Genomic DNA, 21,865 nt, shown 5'->3' with positions numbered 1-21,865 from the left:
CCACACTCCCTCCCAAAAGCACACGGTCTGCCTTTGTTCCCATAGCGTGTTTTTATGTGTTTGTGCATGCGCAGTCAGTTCCCCAAGATGAAAACCATTTATGTCCAAAAGCAGCTCTCTTTGCTGCCTTTGGACGTAACCGTGCTATGCTAAATGCTATACGCTATAAGTTCCCAGTGCATTAGTGAATTGATACTACGTGACCGCTGCTGCTACTTTTTCTCTCGCTCTAGTGAGTGGGCGGGATAAAACTACAGGCAGGATGACAACGCAAGAGACGATAGAGAAACTTTTTTTTTGAGGATAAACGACAGCTTTTTAAACGATGGTAGCCCAACACCTGAGTTACAAGACCTTCAGCAAAGGTAAGGTCAGAAAATTGTTTCATACCTAACTTCACAGTGAATGGTACAAAATGATGGATTGGCTTTGTGGATGCTCCTCACTGAGGCTGTTCTGAGCTGTTGTTGTTGACATTTTCTCCGTGTTTCTGTGTTTCCAACACAAACAACAGATGCCCTACCGTGTCATGAGATATATCTTGTTGGGAGAGTATGGAGGCTATATTAATGAATTGTTTATGTTTCTTTAATGGTGTTTTTTATGTTATTTGTCTCAGATGGCTAAATGCTTCTGGATCTTGAGTTTTTTCTTTCTTATTTTGAATCTTATATTTTGATAAGCGCATTGAGATGACTGTTGCAAATTGCTTTATACAAATAAAGTTTATTTGAATTGAATTAAAACTTTCCAGCAAAAACATGAAATTGTCATTGGTGGTCTCGATTTGCAACGTGCCTACCCAACCCTACTGGTCACGGCACATCACTGAGTCTGTCTATCTGTCCCCATCAGTCAACAGAAAATAGAAGGGTTTTTTCATCAGTTTTAAATGTTTGAAATATGTGTAACACTTTACAATAAGGGTCCAGAAAGGCTTAACTAATGCTTAACTAAGGGTAAGTAATGCTTATGAGGAGCTTCTATACATTTATTAAGGTTTATCTAAGGTTAATAATGTTATGCAATTACCGTACTTAAAGTTAAGTATGGGTTACCTGGTGATGACATTGACATACACACTCCAAATAAACACTGCAAGTAAATGATTAGGAGGGAAATTATATTATAGTTATAAGCAATGCATCCCTAAGGATAACTAATTACATTATATAACATTCATTAATGCTGAGTTTTTTAATTACTAAGTAATATTAACTGCTTATCAATGCATTAACTGGTATGTTAGTTAATACATAATTATTATAACATTATTAAACTGTTAATTAATTCTTAATAATGCCTTAACTAATGTTAATTAAGGGGCCCTTGTTGTAAAGTGTTACCCATTGGGGTAAATTAGATAAATAAACACAAATCTGCTCATTATTATCATCTAAAAACTGTTGCACCTACAAAAATTTATTGTAACATATCTGCAGTTGTGTAATAGTTGTAGTTTTATTGTTCATTAATGATGTTCTGATGGTTCTGATTATTTTGTGTTGTTTGAATGCACCGTTAGACAGAGCTGGGATGCGAGTGGCTGTGAGAGGAGAAAGGGGCGGGTCAGGTGTGGAAGGGTGAGGAGACGGCACGTGTGTGAGAGGGAAGTTGGAAGTGAATGAATGAGGGAGCAGCCTAATCTGTTTATGCCTGTTTATTGTGTTGACGTGGTTACGGCCTACAGTAACCGCAGTTCTGTTCAGCAAAAAAGCAACTTTGCAGTCAAGAAGGTCATTTTTCTTCCCAACATCCTGAGGGATGCTATAGTATGTTTTTCAGACAACATACAGTAAAAAAGAGACTCCATCTTGTTAATTTTGAAAAATGCAAATGTTTTGCATTATTAAATTAACTTTTTTTTTTTTATTGCAGCTGAGAAACAGTACTACTACAGCAAAGGCTGCTGATTCGTGCAGAGAGAGTCATGTGACCATGTGTTCTCTAAGGATAGAGTTCTAAAACCTGAGATGACATCACTGAGTTCTGAGTCTACTTTGGTAGACTTTCTGAGCAGAAGCAGCAACAGTAAGGGAAAGAATTTCAAGGCTTCACCTGATAAATAAACTTCTTTAAAGTTTTAACTTAACACGATCAACATGGCAAAGACAACAAACAAAAAAGCCAATACCACTCAGACAAAGGTGGATTTCTTTAATTACCTGATAGAGGAATTAGACAATCTGAGCAAACATTTAATTATGAAACAATCTGAAATACTTCAGAAATCGGAGGCTAACGAATGTGCGTTAAAGGAGAAGATCAAAGAGCAAGAAGTCCAACTGTGTCGACATAAAGAGAAGATGCAGGAAATGCATCAAAACTATGAAGAAAAATTGCAGACTGCAGACAACATGATAGAGGAGCTAAAAGCACAACTGAGGGTCGAAACATCAAAAAACAACGTCTGTGTTTCACAAGATCCCAATCACCTATGGACACCAGTTTACCCAGACCCCAATACTGGAATAATCTACCACTACCATTCCACACCAGATGAACAGTTCTCCACAGAACAGGTAGACAACAATTTTCCCCAACAACAGTGGATGATACCATTATACCCACATACTAGTAGTGGTATAGTTGACTACTCCCAGCCCCCTCAGCGGTTAATACCAGCATACCGAGACCCTACAGATTTGGTCCACTTTGGTAAGCCGTTAGAAGCAGTTTACCCAGAACCTAATACTGGTATGGTCTACCACCAGCAGCCCATACCTGATGGGATGTTTTACCCAGTAAATCCAGACTTCCATTATCCTGCGTATGAATGCCCACAACCCTTTTTAGAGAACATAGAGTCCGACCATCAATTCAACACTGAACACCAGGATATCGAAAATAACGCTTCCCAAGACCAAATGTCCTCAGAAGGTGTAGAGAGTGATACCCAGTTACCTCACAACCTCTCATCAGACTTAATGGAGGAAACAGACCAACAACTCTTATTAGAACTTGGTCAGAGCAAACACCAGGACCAAGGACTCTCTGAAAACCTGGGACAAATTATGGACCAGGCCAAGGGCTCTTCAAAGAACTGGGTCAGAGCAAAGACCAGCACCAAGGACTCTCTGAAAAACTGGGTAAAATTCAGTAAGTTCAAAGAGGACAAGAAACAGCTGGACAATCTCTCATCAGAATCAAAAGGGAATGACGTCCAGGAAGAAACTCTTCCTGAAGAACTCAATCAGACCAAAGTGCAAACTCACAATGTAGAAGCTCCAAAGAAATCAATGCGCAGAAAAAAAAAGAAGAATAAGAAAAAATCCCCAGCTTTTGTTTCAGTTTGGAGGGTTTTATAGATTAGTCTCAATGAGGCCATGGACTTAGTTTTGGGGGCCCTAGTGACTAATGTCATACTGTTTGGAGGATTGGCCTGACAAGAGCCAAGTATGAGCACCAATCAAACACTACTGGAGTGAGAGAGCAGCTCTAAGTGTGTGTTTGTTATACCAGCTAACATGAGGAATGACGTGCTCGAAGTGCAGGGACGTTGCTGGTCAGACAGTGTGGTGGCCTGGACTGGCTTTTCCACCGGGCAGGGGCTAACTTGGAGCTAGCGCGTGTTTCGGCTCCGAGCCATTCTGTTTCCACCAACATAGCTCCAGCTCTCGGAGGCAAAAACCAGAGGTACGCTGGCCCCACATAGCTTCTGGGCTACAACTCAGCTCTGAAGGGGGCGGGTGGTAGGCGGGGTTATCGACGGTTCTCCAAAAACGAAAAGCAGCCATTTTTTTTAAGCTGGCGAGCGGCTGGTCACGTTGGCGCAAATCCGACAAAAAACATTTAAAAGTGAGTCCAAGAAGACAGCAGTGGTCAGAGAAGGAGAACATTGTTTCCTGGTACTGTGGGTGTCTGAAGAGGTTCAGGGGAAGTGGACGGAGCCCCACGGACCGAACAAAACTAAAGCCACGGAGGAGATCGTCCTGTAGAACTCTTTCTAATCCTGGTAAGTTTTATTTCACAATGTTGTTAACCTACTACCAATATTCACTTGCTACAATATTCCCTCATCAATATTATGAAGATTACTTCTAATGTGGTGCAGGCAAGCCAGTTAGCCGCTGGTTAGCTAGGAAACCATAATATTTTAATATTCCTGAAAGCAGCAGCAATATTTCATTGATCTGTATTCCATCCTGAAATATCATAATACACCATTTACTTGAATTTATATTTGTTTTCTGAATAAATGAAACTATTATAAAGAACTAATTTTATTTTCTATTCCTGGACAAAACAAGGCTCTTTCTTAACTCATTCATTGCCAACCATTTTCAGATTTTCTCCCCCCCTCAGTGCCAGCTGTTTTTGAGCATTTTGACTGATTTTTAAAGACCCACAGAATATTTTCTACGATGACTATCTGAAATCTGACACCAGATTCTGAAAGATTGAAGCCTCTACTTTTATTAACAAATTTCTTTCTGGCTCGCTTCCTTCCTTTGTAATCAGCCGTTAAATAGAGCAAGTTTTACACAAATCTTCAGTTTCAGAGCAAAAAGCTGAGAAAACAGCCTTTTTGTAAAAAACCCTGTCGGTGACTTTAAAGCTATTTTTTTTTTTTTGCTTTAGTGACAACTCTAACATCTGAACATTGTTTCCTCATATAAAACAAACAAACAAAAAAAACCCTACTAAGACCGGGCTTAGTATTATTATTTATCTATGTCAGAGTTGAATGGATTTCTTACTGTATTTTGGCGTTCCTCCAAGTATCTCTCACGTCAGTTTGCACACACGCAACTTCCTCTTCCTCCCGACATGCAGCAATGACCGGTTAGTTGATGGTTTTATCTCACCATTGCAACATTATCAATAATCCACTTAGGTCCATCAATGTTTTGTGTTAGTATGTGGTGCTGTGAGCTGCTGGATACTTCACAATATCACTCCGTAGCACCATAATCTCACCCATTCCTGCTTCTCCCCCCCAGCTAATGGTAGCATCAGTGGCTAATCTCTCATCTAAAGGTGTACTGCTGCGATCTTCAGAGCACAGTTGGTCACTACAACACCCCACAGCTTAGATATTGATGAGGGACCTCCGCCAGTGTGTTTTCTAGTAATCCCCGTGAAAAAACGCAAATGTCGAGTTATCTCGTCAATGGCACTGAGCGTTTGGATTTGAAATGACGAGTTATCTCGTCAATGGCACTGAGTGAGTTAATCAAAAAGCATTGCACACTCTTTATTATACACTTGTTTTACCATATTTGATTTCCTATCTAGAAGTTTGGGGAAATACATACATGACGAACATCCAAACGTTATTCATAATGCAAAAAATGATCCATCAGACTGATAAATAACGCAGGATACAGAGAACACACACATGGATTATTGTTAAAAACACCAGATTTAAAACTCCAGATCGCATCAAACTCAAAACTGTCCAAATGATTTATAAAGTAAACGTTCACTTCCAAAAGGGTTGCAGAAAAGTTTTATTGTGGAGAGAAGAATTTAAGAGGAGAACTACATTTCAAGATGAAAAATGCTAGAACAACAGTCAAAAGAATGAATATAACAATATCAGGGGTAAAAATTTGGAACTGCGTAAGGGATGAAATAAAACAACATAAACCATTTTAAAAAGCTTTTTAAATAATATATTGTTAGTAAATATAAGAAAGAAGAGTAACATGTCATAAATACATTCATGTGTATATATGTTTGATGTGAACGTATAAACTGTATATAAAACTTGTGTAGAATATGTATTGTTAAAAAAGTAATACAAGCTAAATATTTTTTTGTATGTGATTATCTAGAGAGCCTTGTTTAGTTTTGTTGTGATAAGGTAGGTTTGTATAAGCTTTGCTTCAACCGACACTTTTGGCTTAAGGATTACACAATTGTTTGTTTTTGTATTTTCTTATTGTGGAGACTGCCAAAATACTTAATAAATTCAAATATTTTCAATGTTTCTATTCAGGAAAAAAGGAGGACGATTTTAATGCAGATTTTCTTCCATGGAGCAGTCAGGGACACAGTTCATGGACCAGAACCAGGACCAGGACTACGTCCATGGTCCATAACCTCCAGCTCATGATGAACTCCTCAGCACTGGTTGGACTGGTGTTATATATATGTTGAGTTGGTTTATATATCCATTTTTACTTTGTTTAAATAAATTGTAAATAAATAAATTAATTGTAAATTAATTTGTATTCTACAAGGACTTTGTTCATTGTTTGTTGCCTACTTGTAAGCACACACATTTATTTTATTTTATTCAGATAATTTAATTGCTTTTTACATTCACTTTTTGCAAGATAGAAACACAACCTGTCCTGCTGTAGCACACACTATTAGGTTTGTATTTTTTTTTAAATTTTGATACATTTATAGAATTGAAAAGTTCACACAATACTAACCTAATGAGTAGGACACTTAAATATAATGCAATGGAGATTTCCTCAAATCAAAATTTATTGAAACAAATCAAACAGCAGCAATAGGTATAAAACAAATGTGGATAAATAAGGTGTCGTTGATCATTAATAACACAAGTTGAACAGCTTGATGAGGACACAAACATTTAAATCCAGCATCCCTTCAGTCACACACACAGTAGGTCCTCGGTCCAAATGGAGATGGATGGAATGACACCAGAATACGTGAGTTTGACACAAACTTGCGCTGATTCTGGTCATATTGTGTCCCAGCAGTGCAATCACGGATGTGCACAGTCAGCATTAAGAGCATCTATAATGATAAACATATCAAAATCAACGTATTGCCTTTATCTGCTGTACTTATGCAGGTGGCTAAGCTAAGTAGCTAAGGCTAACACTAACACGGTCATTGTTAAGCAATAAAACGTCTTTGATAATTACCTGTGTTCACAAATGTCGCAGATTCCCGTGACTTCGTTAAAGACGGATGGATTTGTTCAGCTGAATATTTACATAGAATAGGATAGTATTCATACAATGTCAACAGTCAAAACATGGTCTTCATTATGGCGCAAGCGCTCATGGGTAAACTGCTACGTAATCAGTGATGTACCGACGTATTGTGGTGACGCAAAGACGTGGCCCCAACTTGCCGCTACTGTGGTGGAAAACCAAACTGGCTCTTCAGCTAAACAGGACTAGCTCTGAAGGTAGCTCTTGCTCCAACTATAGCTCTGAACGAAAAGCCCGTGCTCTTGGTGGAAATACCCTATGAGTGGCCAAACCAAAGAACTGGTTCTTGGGTGTAGAGAATGCTGTAAAGAGAGATTCAATGCAAAAGAGCCCTTAAAGGTGCCGTCTGCAACTCACGTAAAAGTGATTTTTTGTCATATTTGCTAAAGCTGTCGCTATGTAAGGACAGCTTTACATCAAAGTAGTAGTTTGTGTGAAAAAAACAAGCTCATTGAGTCCCCCCTGCTGCTCCTGCAGCGTTTGGCAAATTGCCAGAATGCTCCGCGACAAAGCAAAAAGAACCAATCACAGCCAGTATTATGTTTGATGGACTGTCTGACAGCTGTTGCCCACAGGCCCCTCCCCTTTCCCGGGGCTGTAGCACCGTCTTTTTTACAGTGTATGGTCTGGATGAGTAGAAGATGGAATTGGTGACTTTTCTGCTTGGAAGGTATTTACTGCTGTTTGATTTACATTATGTTTGATTTGTAATTGTTTCAACCGGAGAATTGTGGTTGTAAACGATAATTGACGCAAGCAATTAAAAATAGAGGTTAAACGTATCCATCGACTGCCACTCTATGCATACGCGCCGCCACTCATCGGCCAGTTTAGGTCATGTGATAGATGCACCACGTGACTTAAAGCTCTGTCTACCCACTGTTAGTCTGTCCATCCCCATCAGTATACCCACTGTCAGTCTGTCTTTCCCCACCAGTCTACCCACTGTCAGTCTGTCTGTACCCATCAGTCTACCCACTGTTAGTCCGTCTGTCCCCAGCAGTCTACCCACTGTTAGTCCGCCTGTCCCCACCAGTCTACCTACTGCCAAATCTGTCTGTCCCCACCAGTCTACCCACTGTCAGTCTGTCTTTCCCCACCAGTCTACCCACTGTCAGTCTGTCTGCCCCCATCAGTCTAACCACTGTCAGCCTGTCTGTCCCCACCAGTCTACCCACTGGCAGTCTGTGTCCCCCCACCAGTCTACCCACTGGCAGTCTGTGTCCCCCCACCAGTCTACCCATTGTCAGTCTGTCCAGTGATGTGAAGGCAGGGTAGGCAAGGTTTTAATTATAACATAATTATAAAACTACAGGCAGGATGACAACGCAAGAGACGATAGAGAAACTTTTTTTTTGAGGATAAACGACAGCTTTTAAACGATGGTAGCCCAACACCTGAGTTACAAGACCTTCAGCAAAGGTAAGGTCAGAAAATTGTTTCATACCTAACTTCACAGTGAATGGTACAAAATGAAGGATTGGCTTTGTGGATGCTCCTCACTGAGGCTGTTCTGAGCTGTTGTTGTTGACATTTTCTCCGTGTTTCTGTGTTTCCAACACAAACAACAGATGCCCTACCGTGTCATGAGATATATCTTGTTGGGAGAGTATGGAGGCTATATTAATGAATTGTTTATGTTTCTTTAATGGTGTTTTTTATGTTATTTGTCTCAGATGGCTAAATGCTTCTGGATCTTGAGTTTTTTCTTTCTTATTTTGAATCTTATATTTTGATAAGCGCATTGAGATGACTGTTGCAAATTGCTTTATACAAATAAAGTTTATTTGAATTGAATTAAAACTTTCCAGCAAAAACATGAAATTGTCATTGGTGGTCTCGATTTGCAACGTGCCTACCCAACCCTACTGGTCACGGCACATCACTGAGTCTGTCTATCAGTCCCCATCAGTCAACAGAAAATAGAAGGGTTTTTTCATCAGTTTTAAATGTTTGAAATATGTGTAACACTTTACAATAAGGGTCCAGAAAGGCTTAACTAATGCTTAACTAAGGGTAAGTAATGCTTATGAGGAGCTTCTATACATTTATTAAGGTTTATCTAAGGTTAATAATGTTATGCAATTACCGTACTTAAAGTTAAGTATGGGTTACCTGGTGATGACATTGACATACACACTCCAAATAAACACTGCAAGTAAATGAAGGATAACTAATTACATTATATAACATTCATTAATGCTGAGTTTTTTAATTACTAAGTAATATTAACTGCTTATCAATGCATTAACTGGTATGTTAGTTAATACATAATTATTATAACATTATTAAACTGTTAATTAATTCTTAATAATGCCTTAACTAATGTTAATTAAGGGGCCCTTGTGTTACCCATTGGGGTAAATTAGATAAATAAACACAAATCTGCTCATTATTATCATCTAAAAACTGTTGCACCTACAAAAATTTATTGTAACATATCTGCAGTTGTGTAATAGTTGTAGTTTTATTGTTCATTAATGATGTTCTGATGGTTCTGATTATTTTGTGTTGTTTGAATGCACCGTTGGACAGAGCTGGGATGCGAGTGGCTGTGAGAGGAGAAAGGGGCGGGTCAGGTGTGGAAGGGTGAGGAGACGGCACGTGTGTGAGAGGGAAGTTGGAAGTGAATGAATGAGGGAGCAGCCTAATCTGTTTATGCCTGTTTATTGTGTTGACGTGGTTACGGCCTACAGTAACCGCAGTTCTGTTCAGCAAAAAAGCAACTTTGCAGTCAAGAAGGTCATTTTTCTTCCCAACATCCTGAGGGATGCTATAGTATGTTTTTCAGACAACATACAGTAAAAAAGAGACTCCATCTTGTTAATTTTGAAAAATGCAAATGTTTTGCATTATTAAATTAACTTTTTTTTTTTTATTGCAGCTGAGAAACAGTACTACTACAGCAAAGGCTGCTGATTCGTGCAGAGAGAGTCATGTGACCATGTGTTCTCTAAGGATAGAGTTCTAAAACCTGAGATGACATCACTGAGTTCTGAGTCTACTTTGGTAGACTTTCTGAGCAGAAGCAGCAACAGTAAGGGAAAGAATTTCAAAGCTTCACCTGATAAATAAACTTCTTGAGAGTTTTAACTTAACACGATCAACATGGCAAAGACAACAAACAAAAAAGCCAATACCACTCAGACAAAGGTGGATGACGTCCATTTCTTTAATTACCTGATAGAGGAATTAGACAATCTGAGCAAACATTTAATTATGAAACAATCTGAAATACTTCAGAAATCGGAGGCTAACGAATGTGCGTTAAAGGAGAAGATCAAAGAGCAAGAAGTCCAACTGTGTCGACATAAAGAGAAGATGCAGGAAATGCATCAAAACTATGAAGAAAAATTGCAGACTGCAGACAAAATGATAGAGGAGCTAAAAGCACAACTGAGGGTCGAAACATCAAAAAACAACGTCTGTGTTTCACAAGATCCCAATCACCTCTGGACACCAGTTTACCCAGACCCCAATACTGGTATAATCTACCACTACCATTCCACACCAGATGAACAGTTCTCCACAGAACAGGTAGACAACAATTTTCCCCAACAACAGTGGATGATACCATTATACCCACATACTAGTAGTGGTATAGTTGACTACTCCCAGCCCCCTCAGCGGTTAATACCAGCATACCGAGACCCTACGGATTTGGTCCACTTTGGTAAGCCGTTAGAAGCAGTTTACCCAGAACCTAATACTGGTATGGTCTACCACCAGCAGCCCATACCTGATGGGATGTTTTACCCAGTAAATCCAGACTTCCATTATCCTGCGTATGAATGCCCACAACCCTTTTTAGAGAACATAGAGTCCGACCATCAATTCAACACTGAACACCAGGATATCGAAAATAACGCTTCCCAAGACCAAATGTCCTCAGAAGGTGTAGAGAGTGATACCCAGTTACCTCACAACCTCTCATCAGACTTAATGGAGGAAACAGACCAACAACTCTTATTAGAACTTGGTCAGAGCAAACACCAGGACCAAGGACTCTCTGAAAACCTGGGACAAATTATGGACCAGGCCAAGGGCTCTTCAAAGAACTGGGTCAGAGCAAAGACCAGCACCAAGGACTCTCTGAAAAACTGGGTAAAATTCAGTAAGTTCAAAGAGGACAAGAAACAGCTGGACAATCTCTCATCAGAATCAAAAGGGAATGACGTCCAGGAAGAAACTCTTCCTGAAGAACTCAATCAGACCAAAGTGCAAACTCACAATGTAGAAGCTCCAAAGAAATCAATGCGCAAAAAAAAAAAGAAGAATAAGAAAAAATCCCCAGCTTTTGTTTCAGTTTGGAGGGTTTTATAGATTAGTCTCAATGAGGCCATGGACTTAGTTTTGGGGGCCCTAGTGACTAATCTCATACTGTTTGGAGGATTGGCCTGACAAGAGCCAAGTACGAGCACCAATCAAACACTACTGGAGTGAGAGAGCAGCTCTAAGTGTGTGTTTGTTATACCAGCTAACATGAGGAATGACGTGCTCGAAGTGCAGGGACGGTGCTGGTCAGACAGTGTGGTGGCCTGGACTGGCTTTTCCACCGGGCAGGGGCTAACTTGGAGCTAGCGCGTGTTTCGGCTCCGAGCCATTCTGTTTCCACCAACATAGCTCCAGCTCTCGGAGGCAAAAACCAGAGGTACGCTGGCCCCACATAGCTTCTGGGCTACAACTCAGCTCTGAAGGGGGCGGGTGGTAGGCGGGGTTATCGACGGTTCTCCAAAAACGAAAAGCAGCCATTTTTTTTAAGCTGGCGAGCGGCTGGTCACGTTGGCGCAAATCCGACAAAAAACATTTAAAAGTGAGTCCAAGAAGACAGCAGTGGTCAGAGAAGGAGAACATTGTTTCCTGGTACTGTGGGTGTCTGAAGAGGTTCAGAGGAAGTGGACGGAGCCCCACGGACCGAACAAAACTAAAGCCACGGAGGAGATCGTCCTGTAGAACTGTTTCTAATCCTGGTAAGTTTTATTTCACAATGTTGTTAACCTACTACCAATATTCACTTGCTACAATATTCCCTCATCAATATTATGAACGTTACTTCTAATGTGGTGCAGGCAAGCCAGTTAGCCGCTGGTTAGCTAGGAAACCATAATATTTTAATATTCCTGAAAGCAGCAGCAATATTTCATTGATCTGTATTCCATCCTGAAATATCATTATACACCATTTACTTGAATTTATATTTGTTTTCTGAATAAATGAAACTATTATAAAGAACTAATTTTATTTTCTATTCCTGGACAAAACAAGGCTCTTTCTTAACTCATTCATTGCCAACCATTTTCAGATTTTCTCCCCCCCTCAGTGCCAGCTGTTTTTGAGCATTTTGACTGATTTTTAAAGACCCACAGAATATTTTCTACGATGACTATCTGAAATCTGACACCAGATTCTGAAAGATTGAAGCCTCTACTTTTATTAACAAATTTCTTTCTGGCTCGCTTCCCTCCTTTGTAATCAGCCATTAAATAGAGCAAGTTTTACACAAATCTTCAGTTTCAGAGCAAAAAGCTGAGAAAACAGCCTTTTTGTAAAAAACCCTGTCGGTGACTTTAAAGCTATTTTTTTTTTTTGCTTTAGTGACAACTCTAACATCTGAACATTGTTTCCTTATATAAAACAAACAAACAAAAAAAACCCTACTAAGACCGGGCTTAGTATTATTATTTATCTATGTCAGAGTTGAATGGATTTCTTACTGTATTTTGGCGTTCCTCCAAGTTTCTCTCACGTCAGTCTGCACACACGCAACTTCCTCTTCCTCCCGACATGCAGCAATGACCGGTTAGTTGATGGTTTTATCTCACCATTGCAACATTATCAATAATCCACTTAGGTCCATCAATGTTTTGTGTTAGTATGTGGTGCTGTGAGCTGCTGGATACTTCACAATATCACTCCGTAGCACCATAATCTCACCCATTCCTGCTTCTCCCCCCCAGCTAATGGTAGCATCAGTGGCTAATCTCTCATCTAAAGGTGTACTGCTGCGATCTTCAGAGCACAGTTGGTCACTACAACACCCCACAGCTTAGATATTGATGAGGGACCTCCGCCAGTGTGTTTTCTAGTAATCCCCGTGAAAAAACGCAAATGTCGAGTTATCTCGTCAATGGCACTGAGCGTTTGGATTTGAAATGACGAGTTATCTCGTCAATGGCACTGAGTGAGTTAATCAAAAAGCATTGCACACTCTTTATTATACACTTGTTTTACCATATTTGATTTCCTATCTAGAAGTTTGGGGAAATACATACATGACGAACATCCAAACGTTATTCATAATGCAAAAAATGATCCATCAGACTGATAAATAACGCAGGATACAGAGAACACACACATGGATTATTGTTAAAAACACCAGATTTAAAACTCCAGATCACATCAAACTCAAAACTGTCCAAATGATTTATAAAGTAAACGTTCACTTCCAAAAGGGTTGCAGAAAAGTTTTATTGTGGAGAGAAGAATTTAAGAGGAGAACTACATTTCAAGATGAAAAATGCTAGAACAACAGTCAAAAGAATGAATATAACAATATCAGGGGTAAAAATTTGGAACTGCGTAAGGGATGAAATAAAACAACATAAACCATTTTAAAAAGCTTTTTAAATAATATATTGTTAGTAAATATAAGAAAGAAGAGTAACATGTCATAAATACATTCATGTGTATATATGTTTGATGTGAACGTATAAACTGTATATAAAACTTGTGTAGAATATGTATTGTTAAAAAAGTAATACAAGCTAAATATTTTTTGTATGTGATTATCTAGAGAGCCTTGTTTAGTTTTGTTGTGATAAGGTAGGTTTGTATAAGCTTTGCTTCAACCGACACTTTTGGCTTAAGGATTACACAATTGTTTGTTTTTGTATTTTCTTATTGTGGAGACTGCCAAAATAATTAATAAATTCAAATATTTTCAATGTTTCTATTCAGGAAAAAAGGAGGACGATTTTAATGCAGATTTTCTTCCATGGAGCAGTCAGGGACACAGTTCATGGACCAGAACCAGGACCAGGACTACGTCCATGGTCCATAACCTCCAGCTCATGATGAACTCCTCAGCATTGGTTGGACTGGTGTTATATATATGTTGAGTTGGTTTATATATCCATTTTTACTTTGTTTAAATAAATTGTAAATAAATAAATTAATTGTAAATTAATTTGTATTCTACAAGGACTTTGTTCATTGTTTGTTGCCTACTTGTAAGCACACACATTTATTTTATTTTATTCAGATAATTTAATTGCTTTTTACATTCACTTTTTGCAAGATAGAAACATAACCTGTCCTGCTGTAGCACACACTACTAGGTTTGTATTTTTTTTTAAATTTTTAAACATTTATAGAATTGAAAAGTTCACACAATACTAACCTAATGAGTAGGACACTTAAATATAATGCAATGGAGATTTCCTCAAATCAAAATTTATTGAAACAAATCAAACAGCAGCAATAGGTATAAAACAAATGTGGATAAATAAGGTGTCGTTGATCATTAATAACACAAGTTGAACAGCTTGATGAGGACACAAACATTTAAATCCAGCATCCCTTCAGTCACACACACAGTAGGTCCTCGGTCCAAATGGAGATGGATGGAATGACACCAGAATACGTGAGTTTGACACAAACTTGCGCTGATTCTGGTCATATTGTGTCGCAGCAGTGCAATCACGGATGTGCACAGTCAGCATTAAGAGCATCTATAATGATAAACATATCAAAATCAATGTATTGCCTTTATCTGCTGTACTTATGCAGGTGGCTAAGCTAAGTAGCTAAGGCTAACACTAACACGGTCATTGTTAAGCAATGAAACGTCTTTGATAATTACCTGTGTTCACAAATGTCGCAGATTCCCGTGACTTCGTTAAAGACCGATGGATTTGTTCAGCTGAATATTTACATAGAATAGGATAGTATTCATACAATGTCAACAGTCAAAACATGGTCTTCATTATGGCGCAAGCGCTCTTGGGTAAACTGCTACGTAATCAGTGATGTACCGACGTATTGTGGTGACGCAAAGACGTGGCCCCAACTTGCCGCTACTGTGGTGGAAAACCAAACTGGCTCTTCAGCTAAACAGGACTAGCTCTGAAGGTAGCTCTTGCTCCAACTATAGCTCTGAACGAAAAGCCCGTGCTCTTGGTGGAAAAGCCCTATGAGTGGCCAAACCAAAGAACTGGTTCTTGGGTGTAGAGAATGCTGTAAAGAGAGATTCAATGCAAAAGAGCCCTTAAAGGTGCCGTCTGCAACTCACGTAAAAGTGATTTTTTGTCATATTTGCTAAAGCTGTCGCTATGTAAGGACAGCTTTACATCAAACTAGTAGTTTGTGTGAAAAAAACAAGCTCATTGAGTCCCCCCTGCTGCTCCTGCAGCGTTTGACAAATTGCCAGAATGCTCCGCGACAAAGCAAAAAGAACCAATCACAGCCAGTATTATGTTTGATGGACTGTCTGACAGCTGTTGCCCACAGGCCCCGCCCCTTTCCCGGGTCTTTTTTACAGTGTATGGTCTGGATGAGTAGAAGATGGAATTGGTGACTTTTCTGCTTGGAAGGTATTTACTGCTGTTTGATTTATATTATGTTTGATTTGTAATTGTTTCAACCGGAGAATTGTGGTTGTAAACGATAATTGACGCAAGCAATTAAAAATAGAGGTTAAACGTATCCATCGACTGCCACTCTATGCATACGCACCGCCACTCATCGGCCAGTTTAGGTCATGTGATAGATGCACCACGTGACTTAAAGCTCTGTCTACCCACTGTTAGTCTGTCCATCCCCATCAGTATACCCACTGTCAGTCTGTCTTTCCCCACCAGTCTACCCACTGTCAGTCTGTCTGTACCCATCAGTCTACCCACTGTTAGTCCGTCTGTCCCCAGCAGTCTACCCACTGTTAGTCCGCCTGTCCCCAGCAGTCTACACACTGTCAGTCTGTCTGTCCCCACCAGTCTACCTACTGCCAAATCTGTCTGTCCCCACCAGTCTACCCACTGTCAGTCTGTCTGCCCCCATCAGTCTAACCACTGTCAGCCTGTCTGTCCCCACCAGTCTACCCACTGGCAGTCTGTGTCCCCCCACCAGTCTACCCATTGTCAGTCTGTCCAGTGATGTGAAGGCAGGGTAGGCAAGGTTTTAATTATAACATAATTATAAATTATTTATTTTTCCATTTCCAATAGCCTACAGTACCTATAAGTTTGAAAGTACGCATTTTGTGCATTTCATAGCCCAAATTACTAAACAGCGCTATTTCCTGAAAAGGCTGCCGTCTCATTCCGCTGTAAGGCAGGAGGAGGCCACACTCCCTCCCAAAAGCACACGGTCTGCCTTTATTCCCATAGCGTGTTTTTATGTGTTTGTGCATGCGCAGTCAGTTCCCCAAGATGAAAACCATTTATGTCCAAAAGCAGCTCTCTATGCTGCCTTTGGACGTAACCGTGCTATGCTAAATGCTATACGCTATAAGTTCCCAGTGCATTAGTGAATTGATCCCACGTGACCGCTGCTGCTACTTTTTCTCTCGCTCTAGTGAGTGGGCGGGATAAAACTACAGGCAGGATGACAACGCAAGAGACGATAGAGAAACTTTTTTTTGAGGATAAACGACAGCTTTTAAACGATGGTAGCCCAACACCTGAGTTACAAGACCTTCAGCAAAGGTAAGGTCAGAAAATTGTTTCATACCTAACTTCACAGTGAATGGTACAAAATGAAGGATTGGCTTTGTGGATGCTCCTCACTGACGCTGTTCTGAGTTGTTGTTGTTGACATTTTCTCCGTGTTTCTGTGTTTCCAACACAAACAACAGATGCCCTACCGTGTCATGAGATATATCTTGTTGGGAGAGTATGGAGGCTATATTAATGAATTGTTTATGTTTCTTTAATGGTGTTTTTTATGTTATTTGTCTCAGATGGCTAAATGCTTCTGGATCTTGAGTTTTTTCTTTCTTATTTTGAATCTTATATTTTGATAAGCGCATTGAGATGACTGTTGCAAATTGCTTTATACAAATAAAGTTTATTTGAATTGAATTAAAACTTTCCAGCAAAAACATGAAATTGTCATTGGTGGTCTCGATTTGCAACGTGCCTACCCAACCCTACTGGTCACGGCACATCACTGAGTCTGTCTATCTGTCCCCATCAGTCAACAGAAAATAGAAGGGTTTTAAATCAGTTTTAAATGTTTGAAATATGTGTAACACTTTACAATAAGGGTCCAGAAAGGCTTAACTAATGCTTAACTAAGGGTAAGTAATGCTTATGAGGAGCTTCTATACATTTATTAAGGTTTATCTAAGGTTAATAATGTTATGCAATTACCGTACTTAAAGTTAAGTATGGGTTACCTGGTGATGACATTGACATACACACTCCAAATAAACACTGCAAGTAAATGAAGGATAACTAATTACATTATATAACATTCATTAATGCTGAGTTTTTTAATTACTAAGTAATATTAACTGCTTATCAATGCATTAACTGGTATGTTAGTTAATACATAATTATTATAACATTATTAAACTGTTAATTAATTCTTAATAATGCCTTAACTAATGTTAATTAAGGGGCCCTTGTTGTAAAGTGTTACCCATTGGGGTAAATTAGATAAATAAACACAAATCTGCTCATTATTATCATCTAAAAACTGTTGCACCTACAAAAATTTATTGTAACATATCTGCAGTTGTGTAATAGTTGTAGTTTTATTGTTCATTAATGATGTTCTGATGGTTCTGATTATTTTGTGTTGTTTGAATGCACCGTTGGACAGAGCTGGGATGCGAGTGGCTGTGAGAGGAGAAAGGGGCGGGTCAGGTGTGGAAGGGTGAGGAGACGGCACGTGTGTGAGAGGGAAGTTGGAAGTGAATGAATGAGGGAGCAGCCTAATCTGTTTATGCCTGTTTATTGTGTTGACGTGGTTACGGCCTACAGTAACCGCAGTTCTGTTCAGCAAAAAAGCAACTTTGCAGTCAAGAAGGTCATTTTTCTTCCCAACATCCTGAGGGATGCTATAGTATGTTTTTCAGACAACATACAGTAAAAAAGAGACTCCATCTTGTTAATTTTGAAAAATGCAAATGTTTTGCATTATTAAATTAACTTTTTTTTTTTTTATTGCAGCTGAGAAACAGTACTACTACAGCAAAGGCTGCTGATTCGTGCAGAGAGAGTCATGTGACCATGTGTTCTCTAAGGATAGAGTTCTAAAACCTGAGATGACATCACTGAGTTCTGAGTCTACTTTGGTAGACTTTCTGAGCAGAAGCAGCAACAGTAAGGGAAAGAATTTCAAAGCTTCACCTGATAAATAAACTTCTTTAGAGTTTTAACTTAACACGATCAACATGGCAAAGACAACAAACAAAAAAGCCAATACCACTCAGACAAAGGTGGATGACGTCCATTTCTTTAATTACCTGATAGAGGAATTAGACAATCTGAGCAAACATTTAATTATGAAACAATCTGAAATACTTCAGAAATCGGAGGCTAACGAATGTGCGTTAAAGGAGAAGATCAAAGAGCAAGAAATCCAACTGTGTCGACATAAAGAGAAGATGCAGGAAATGCATCAAAACTATGAAGAAAAATTGCAGACTGCAGACAAAATGATAGAGGAGCTAAAAGCACAACTGAGGGTCGAAACATCAAAAAACAACGTCTGTGTTTCACAAGATCCCAATCACCTCTGGACACCAGTTTACCCAGACCCCAATACTGGTATAATCTACCACTACCATTCCACACCAGATGAACAGTTCTCCACAGAACAGGTAGACAACAATTTTCCCCAACAACAGTGGATGATACCATTATACCCACAAACTAGTAGTGGTATAGTTGACTACTCCCAGCCCCCTCAGCGGTTAATACCAGCATACCGAGACCCTACGGATTTGGTCCACTTTGGTAAGCCGTTAGAAGCAGTTTACCCAGAACCTAATACTGGTATGGTCTACCACCAGCAGCCCATACCTGATGGGATGTTTTACCCAGTAAATCCAGACTTCCATTATCCTGCGTATGAATGCCCACAACCCTTTTTAGAGAACATAGAGTCCGACCATCAATTCAACACTGAACACCAGGATATCGAAAATAACGCTTCCCAAGACCAAATGTCCTCAGAAGGTGTAGAGAGTGATACCCAGTTACCTCACAACCTCTCATCAGACTTAATGGAGGAAACAGACCAACAACTCTTATTAGAACTTGGTCAGAGCAAACACCAGGACCAAGGACTCTCTGAAAACCTGGGACAAATTATGGACCAGGCCAAGGGCTCTTCAAAGAACTGGGTCAGAGCAAAGACCAGCACCAAGGACTCTCTGAAAAACTGGGTAAAATTCAGTAAGTTCAAAGAGGACAAGAAACAGCTGGACAATCTCTCATCAGAATCAAAAGGGAATGACGTCCAGGAAGAAACTCTTTATGGCACTGAGTGAGTTAATCAAAAAGCATTGCACACTCTTTATTATACACTTGTTTTACAATATTTGATTTCCTATCTAGAAGTTTGGGGAAATACATACATGACGAACATCCAAACGTTATTCATAATGCAAAAAATGATCCATCAGACTGATAAATAACGCAGGATACAGAGAACACACACATGGATTATTGTTAAAAACACCAGATTTAAAACTCCAGATCGCATCAAACTCAAAACTGTCCAAATGATTTATAAAGTAAACGTTCACTTCCAAAATGGTTGCACAAAAGTTTTATTGTGGAGAGAAGAATTTAAGAGGAGAACTACATTTCAAGATGAAAAATGCTAGAACGACAGTCAAAAGAATGAATATAACAATATCAGGGGTAAAAATTTGGAACTGCGTAAGGGATGAAATAAAACAACATAAACCATTTTAAAAAGCTTTTTAAATAATATATTGTTAGTAAATATAAGAAAGAAGAGTAACATGTCATAAATACATTAATGTGTATATATGTTTGATGTGAACGTATAAACTGTATATAAAACTTGTGTAGAATATGTATTGTTAAAAAAGTAATACAAGCTAAATATTTTTTGTATGTGATTATCTAGAGAGCCTTGTTTAGTTTTGTTGTGATAAGGTAGGTTTGTATAAGCTTTGCTTCAACCGACACTTTTGGCTTAAGGATTACACAATTGTTTGTTTTTGTATTTTCTTATTGTGGAGGCTGCCAAAATAATTAATAAATTCAAATATTTTCAATGTTTCTATTCAGGAAAAAAGGAGGACGATTTTAATGCAGATTTTCTTCCATGGAGCAGTCAGGGACACAGTTCATGGACCAGAACCAGGACCAGGACTACGTCCATGGTCCATAACCTCCAGCTCATGATGAACTCCTCAGCACTGGTTGGACTGGTGTTATATATATGTTGAGTTGGTTTATATATCCATTTTTACTTTGTGTAAATAAATTGTAAATAAATAAATTAATTGTAAATTAATTTGTATTCTACAAGGACTTTGTTCATTGTTTGTTGCCTACTTGTAAGCACACACATTTATTTTATTTTATTCAGATAATTTAATTGCTTTTTACATTCACTTTTTGCAAGATAGAAACATAACCTGTCCTGCTGTAGCACACACTATTAGGTTTGTATTTTTTTTAAAATTTTGATACATTTATAGAATTGAAAAGTTCACACAATACTAACCTAATGAGTAGGACACTTAAATATAATGCAATGGAGATTTCCTCAAATCAAAATTTATTGAAACAAATCAAACAGCAGCAATAGGTATAAAACAAATGTGGATAAATAAGGTGTCGTTGATCATTAATAACACAAGTTGAACAGCTTGATGAGGACACAAACATTTAAATCCAGCATCCCTTCAGTCACACACACAGTAGGTCCTCGGTCCAAATGGAGATGGATGGAATGACACCAGAATACGTTAGTTTGACACAAACTTGCGCTGATTCTGGTCATATTGTGTCGCAGCAGTGCAATCACGGATGTGCACAGTCAGCATTAAGAGCATCTATAATGATAAACAAACATATCAAAATCAACGTATTGCCTTTATCTGCTGTACTTATGCAGGTGGCTAAGCTAACTAGCTAAGGCTAACACTAACACGGTCATTGTTAAGCAATGAAACGTCTTTGATAATTACCTGTGTTCACAAATGTCGCAGATTCCCGTGACTTCGTTAAAGACGGATGGATTTGTTCAGCTGAATATTTACATAGAATAGGATAGTATTCATACAATGTCAACAGTCAAAACATGGTCTTCATTATGGCGCAAGCGCTCTTGGGTAAACTGCTACGTAATCAGTGATGTACCGACGTATTGTGGTGACGCAAAGACGTAGCCCCAACTTGCCGCTACTGTGGTGGAAAACCAAACTGGCTCTTCAGCTAAACAGGACTAGCTCTGAAGGTAGCTCTTGCTCCAACTATAGCTCTGAACGAAAAGCCCGTGCTCTTGGTGGAAAAGCCCTATGAGTGGCCAAACCAAAGAACTGGTTCTTGGGTGTAGAGAATGCTGTAAAGAGAGATTCAATGCAAAAGAGCCCTTAAAGGTGCCGTCTGCAACTCACGTAAAAGTGACTTTTTGTCATATTTGCTAAAGCTGTCGCTATGTAAGGACAGCTTTACATCAAACTAGTAGTTTGTGTGAAAAAAAACAAGCTCATTGAGTCCCCCCTGCTGCTCCTGCAGCGTTTGGCAAATTGCCAGAATGCTCCGCGACAAAGCAAAAAGAACCAATCACAGCCAGTATTATGTTTGATGGACTGTCTGACAGCTGTTGCCCACAGGCCCCGCCCCTTTCCCGGGGCTGTAGCACCGTCTTTTTTACAGTGTATGGTCTGGATGAGTAGAAGATGGAATTGGTGACTTTTCTGCTTGGAAGGTATTTACTGCTGTTTGATTTACATT

At 39.1% G+C, this 21,865-nt stretch overlaps 3 protein-coding genes across 8 annotated transcripts; all 3 read left to right on the top strand.

The window, feature by feature from the left end:
- The first annotated feature begins 268 nt into the window (after positions 1–268).
- LOC114470015 (uncharacterized) lies at positions 269–6,036 on the top strand. Of its 4 annotated transcripts, XR_003674820.1 has the most exons (3): positions 1,541–1,583; positions 1,879–3,955; positions 5,953–6,036. XR_003674820.1 is itself a non-coding variant. In XM_028457992.1 (2 exons), the coding sequence occupies exon 2, from the start codon at positions 2,103–2,105 to the stop codon at positions 3,306–3,308; it is 1,206 nt and encodes a 401-aa protein (XP_028313793.1). In that variant the 5' UTR covers positions 269–365; positions 1,879–2,102; the 3' UTR covers positions 3,309–4,133. The 4 variants fall into 4 exon arrangements, 3 of the variants coding, with proteins under 3 accessions (XP_028313793.1, XP_028313792.1, XP_028313795.1); XM_028457992.1 differs by lacking the exons at positions 1,541–1,583; positions 5,953–6,036 and adding an exon at positions 269–365 and having other exon boundaries at positions 1,879–4,133; XM_028457991.1 differs by lacking the exon at positions 5,953–6,036 and having other exon boundaries at positions 1,879–4,133.
- A 2,251-nt stretch (positions 6,037–8,287) lies between these two features.
- LOC114470056 (uncharacterized) lies at positions 8,288–11,798 on the top strand. Of its 2 annotated transcripts, none has more exons than XM_028458062.1 (2): positions 8,288–8,342; positions 9,805–11,798. In XM_028458062.1, the coding sequence occupies exon 2, from the start codon at positions 10,029–10,031 to the stop codon at positions 11,241–11,243; it is 1,215 nt and encodes a 404-aa protein (XP_028313863.1). In that variant the 5' UTR covers positions 8,288–8,342; positions 9,805–10,028; the 3' UTR covers positions 11,244–11,798. The 2 variants fall into 2 exon arrangements, with proteins under 2 accessions (XP_028313863.1, XP_028313865.1); XM_028458064.1 differs by lacking the exon at positions 8,288–8,342 and adding an exon at positions 9,463–9,509.
- Positions 11,799–16,566: 4,768 nt separating this feature from the next.
- On the top strand, positions 16,567–20,310 carry LOC114470145 (uncharacterized). 2 transcript variants are annotated; one of them, XM_028458157.1, is made up of 3 exons: positions 16,567–16,621; positions 18,092–19,412; positions 20,189–20,310. In XM_028458157.1, exons 2-3 carry the CDS (start codon positions 18,316–18,318, stop codon positions 20,208–20,210), a joined length of 1,119 nt encoding a protein of 372 aa, XP_028313958.1. In that variant the 5' UTR covers positions 16,567–16,621; positions 18,092–18,315; the 3' UTR covers positions 20,211–20,310. The 2 variants fall into 2 exon arrangements, with proteins under 2 accessions (XP_028313958.1, XP_028313959.1); XM_028458158.1 differs by lacking the exon at positions 16,567–16,621 and adding an exon at positions 17,750–17,795.
- The last annotated feature ends 1,555 nt before the right edge of the window (positions 20,311–21,865 follow it).

Source organism: Gouania willdenowi, chromosome 9, assembly GCF_900634775.1.
Source record: "Gouania willdenowi chromosome 9, fGouWil2.1, whole genome shotgun sequence".
Classification (NCBI taxonomy): Eukaryota; Metazoa; Chordata; class Actinopteri; order Blenniiformes; family Gobiesocidae; genus Gouania; species Gouania willdenowi.
The sequence above is the reverse complement of the archived record's forward strand: the minus strand, read 5'-3'. Positions and strand labels throughout refer to the sequence as shown.

What these genes read in the sequence shown, in the direction of transcription:
- LOC114470015 (XM_028457992.1), top strand. Translation starts at nt 2,103, where the DNA reads ATGGCAAAGACAACAAACAAAAAAGCCAATACCACTCAGACAAAGGTG.
- LOC114470056 (XM_028458062.1), top strand. Translation starts at nt 10,029, where the DNA reads ATGGCAAAGACAACAAACAAAAAAGCCAATACCACTCAGACAAAGGTG.
- LOC114470145 (XM_028458157.1), top strand. Translation starts at nt 18,316, where the DNA reads ATGGCAAAGACAACAAACAAAAAAGCCAATACCACTCAGACAAAGGTG. An exon ending in GAAACTCTTTATGGCACTGA is followed by an intron (nt 19,413 to 20,188) that starts GTGAGTTAATCA and finishes GTTTCTATTCAG; the next exon opens with GAAAAAAGGAGGACGATTTT.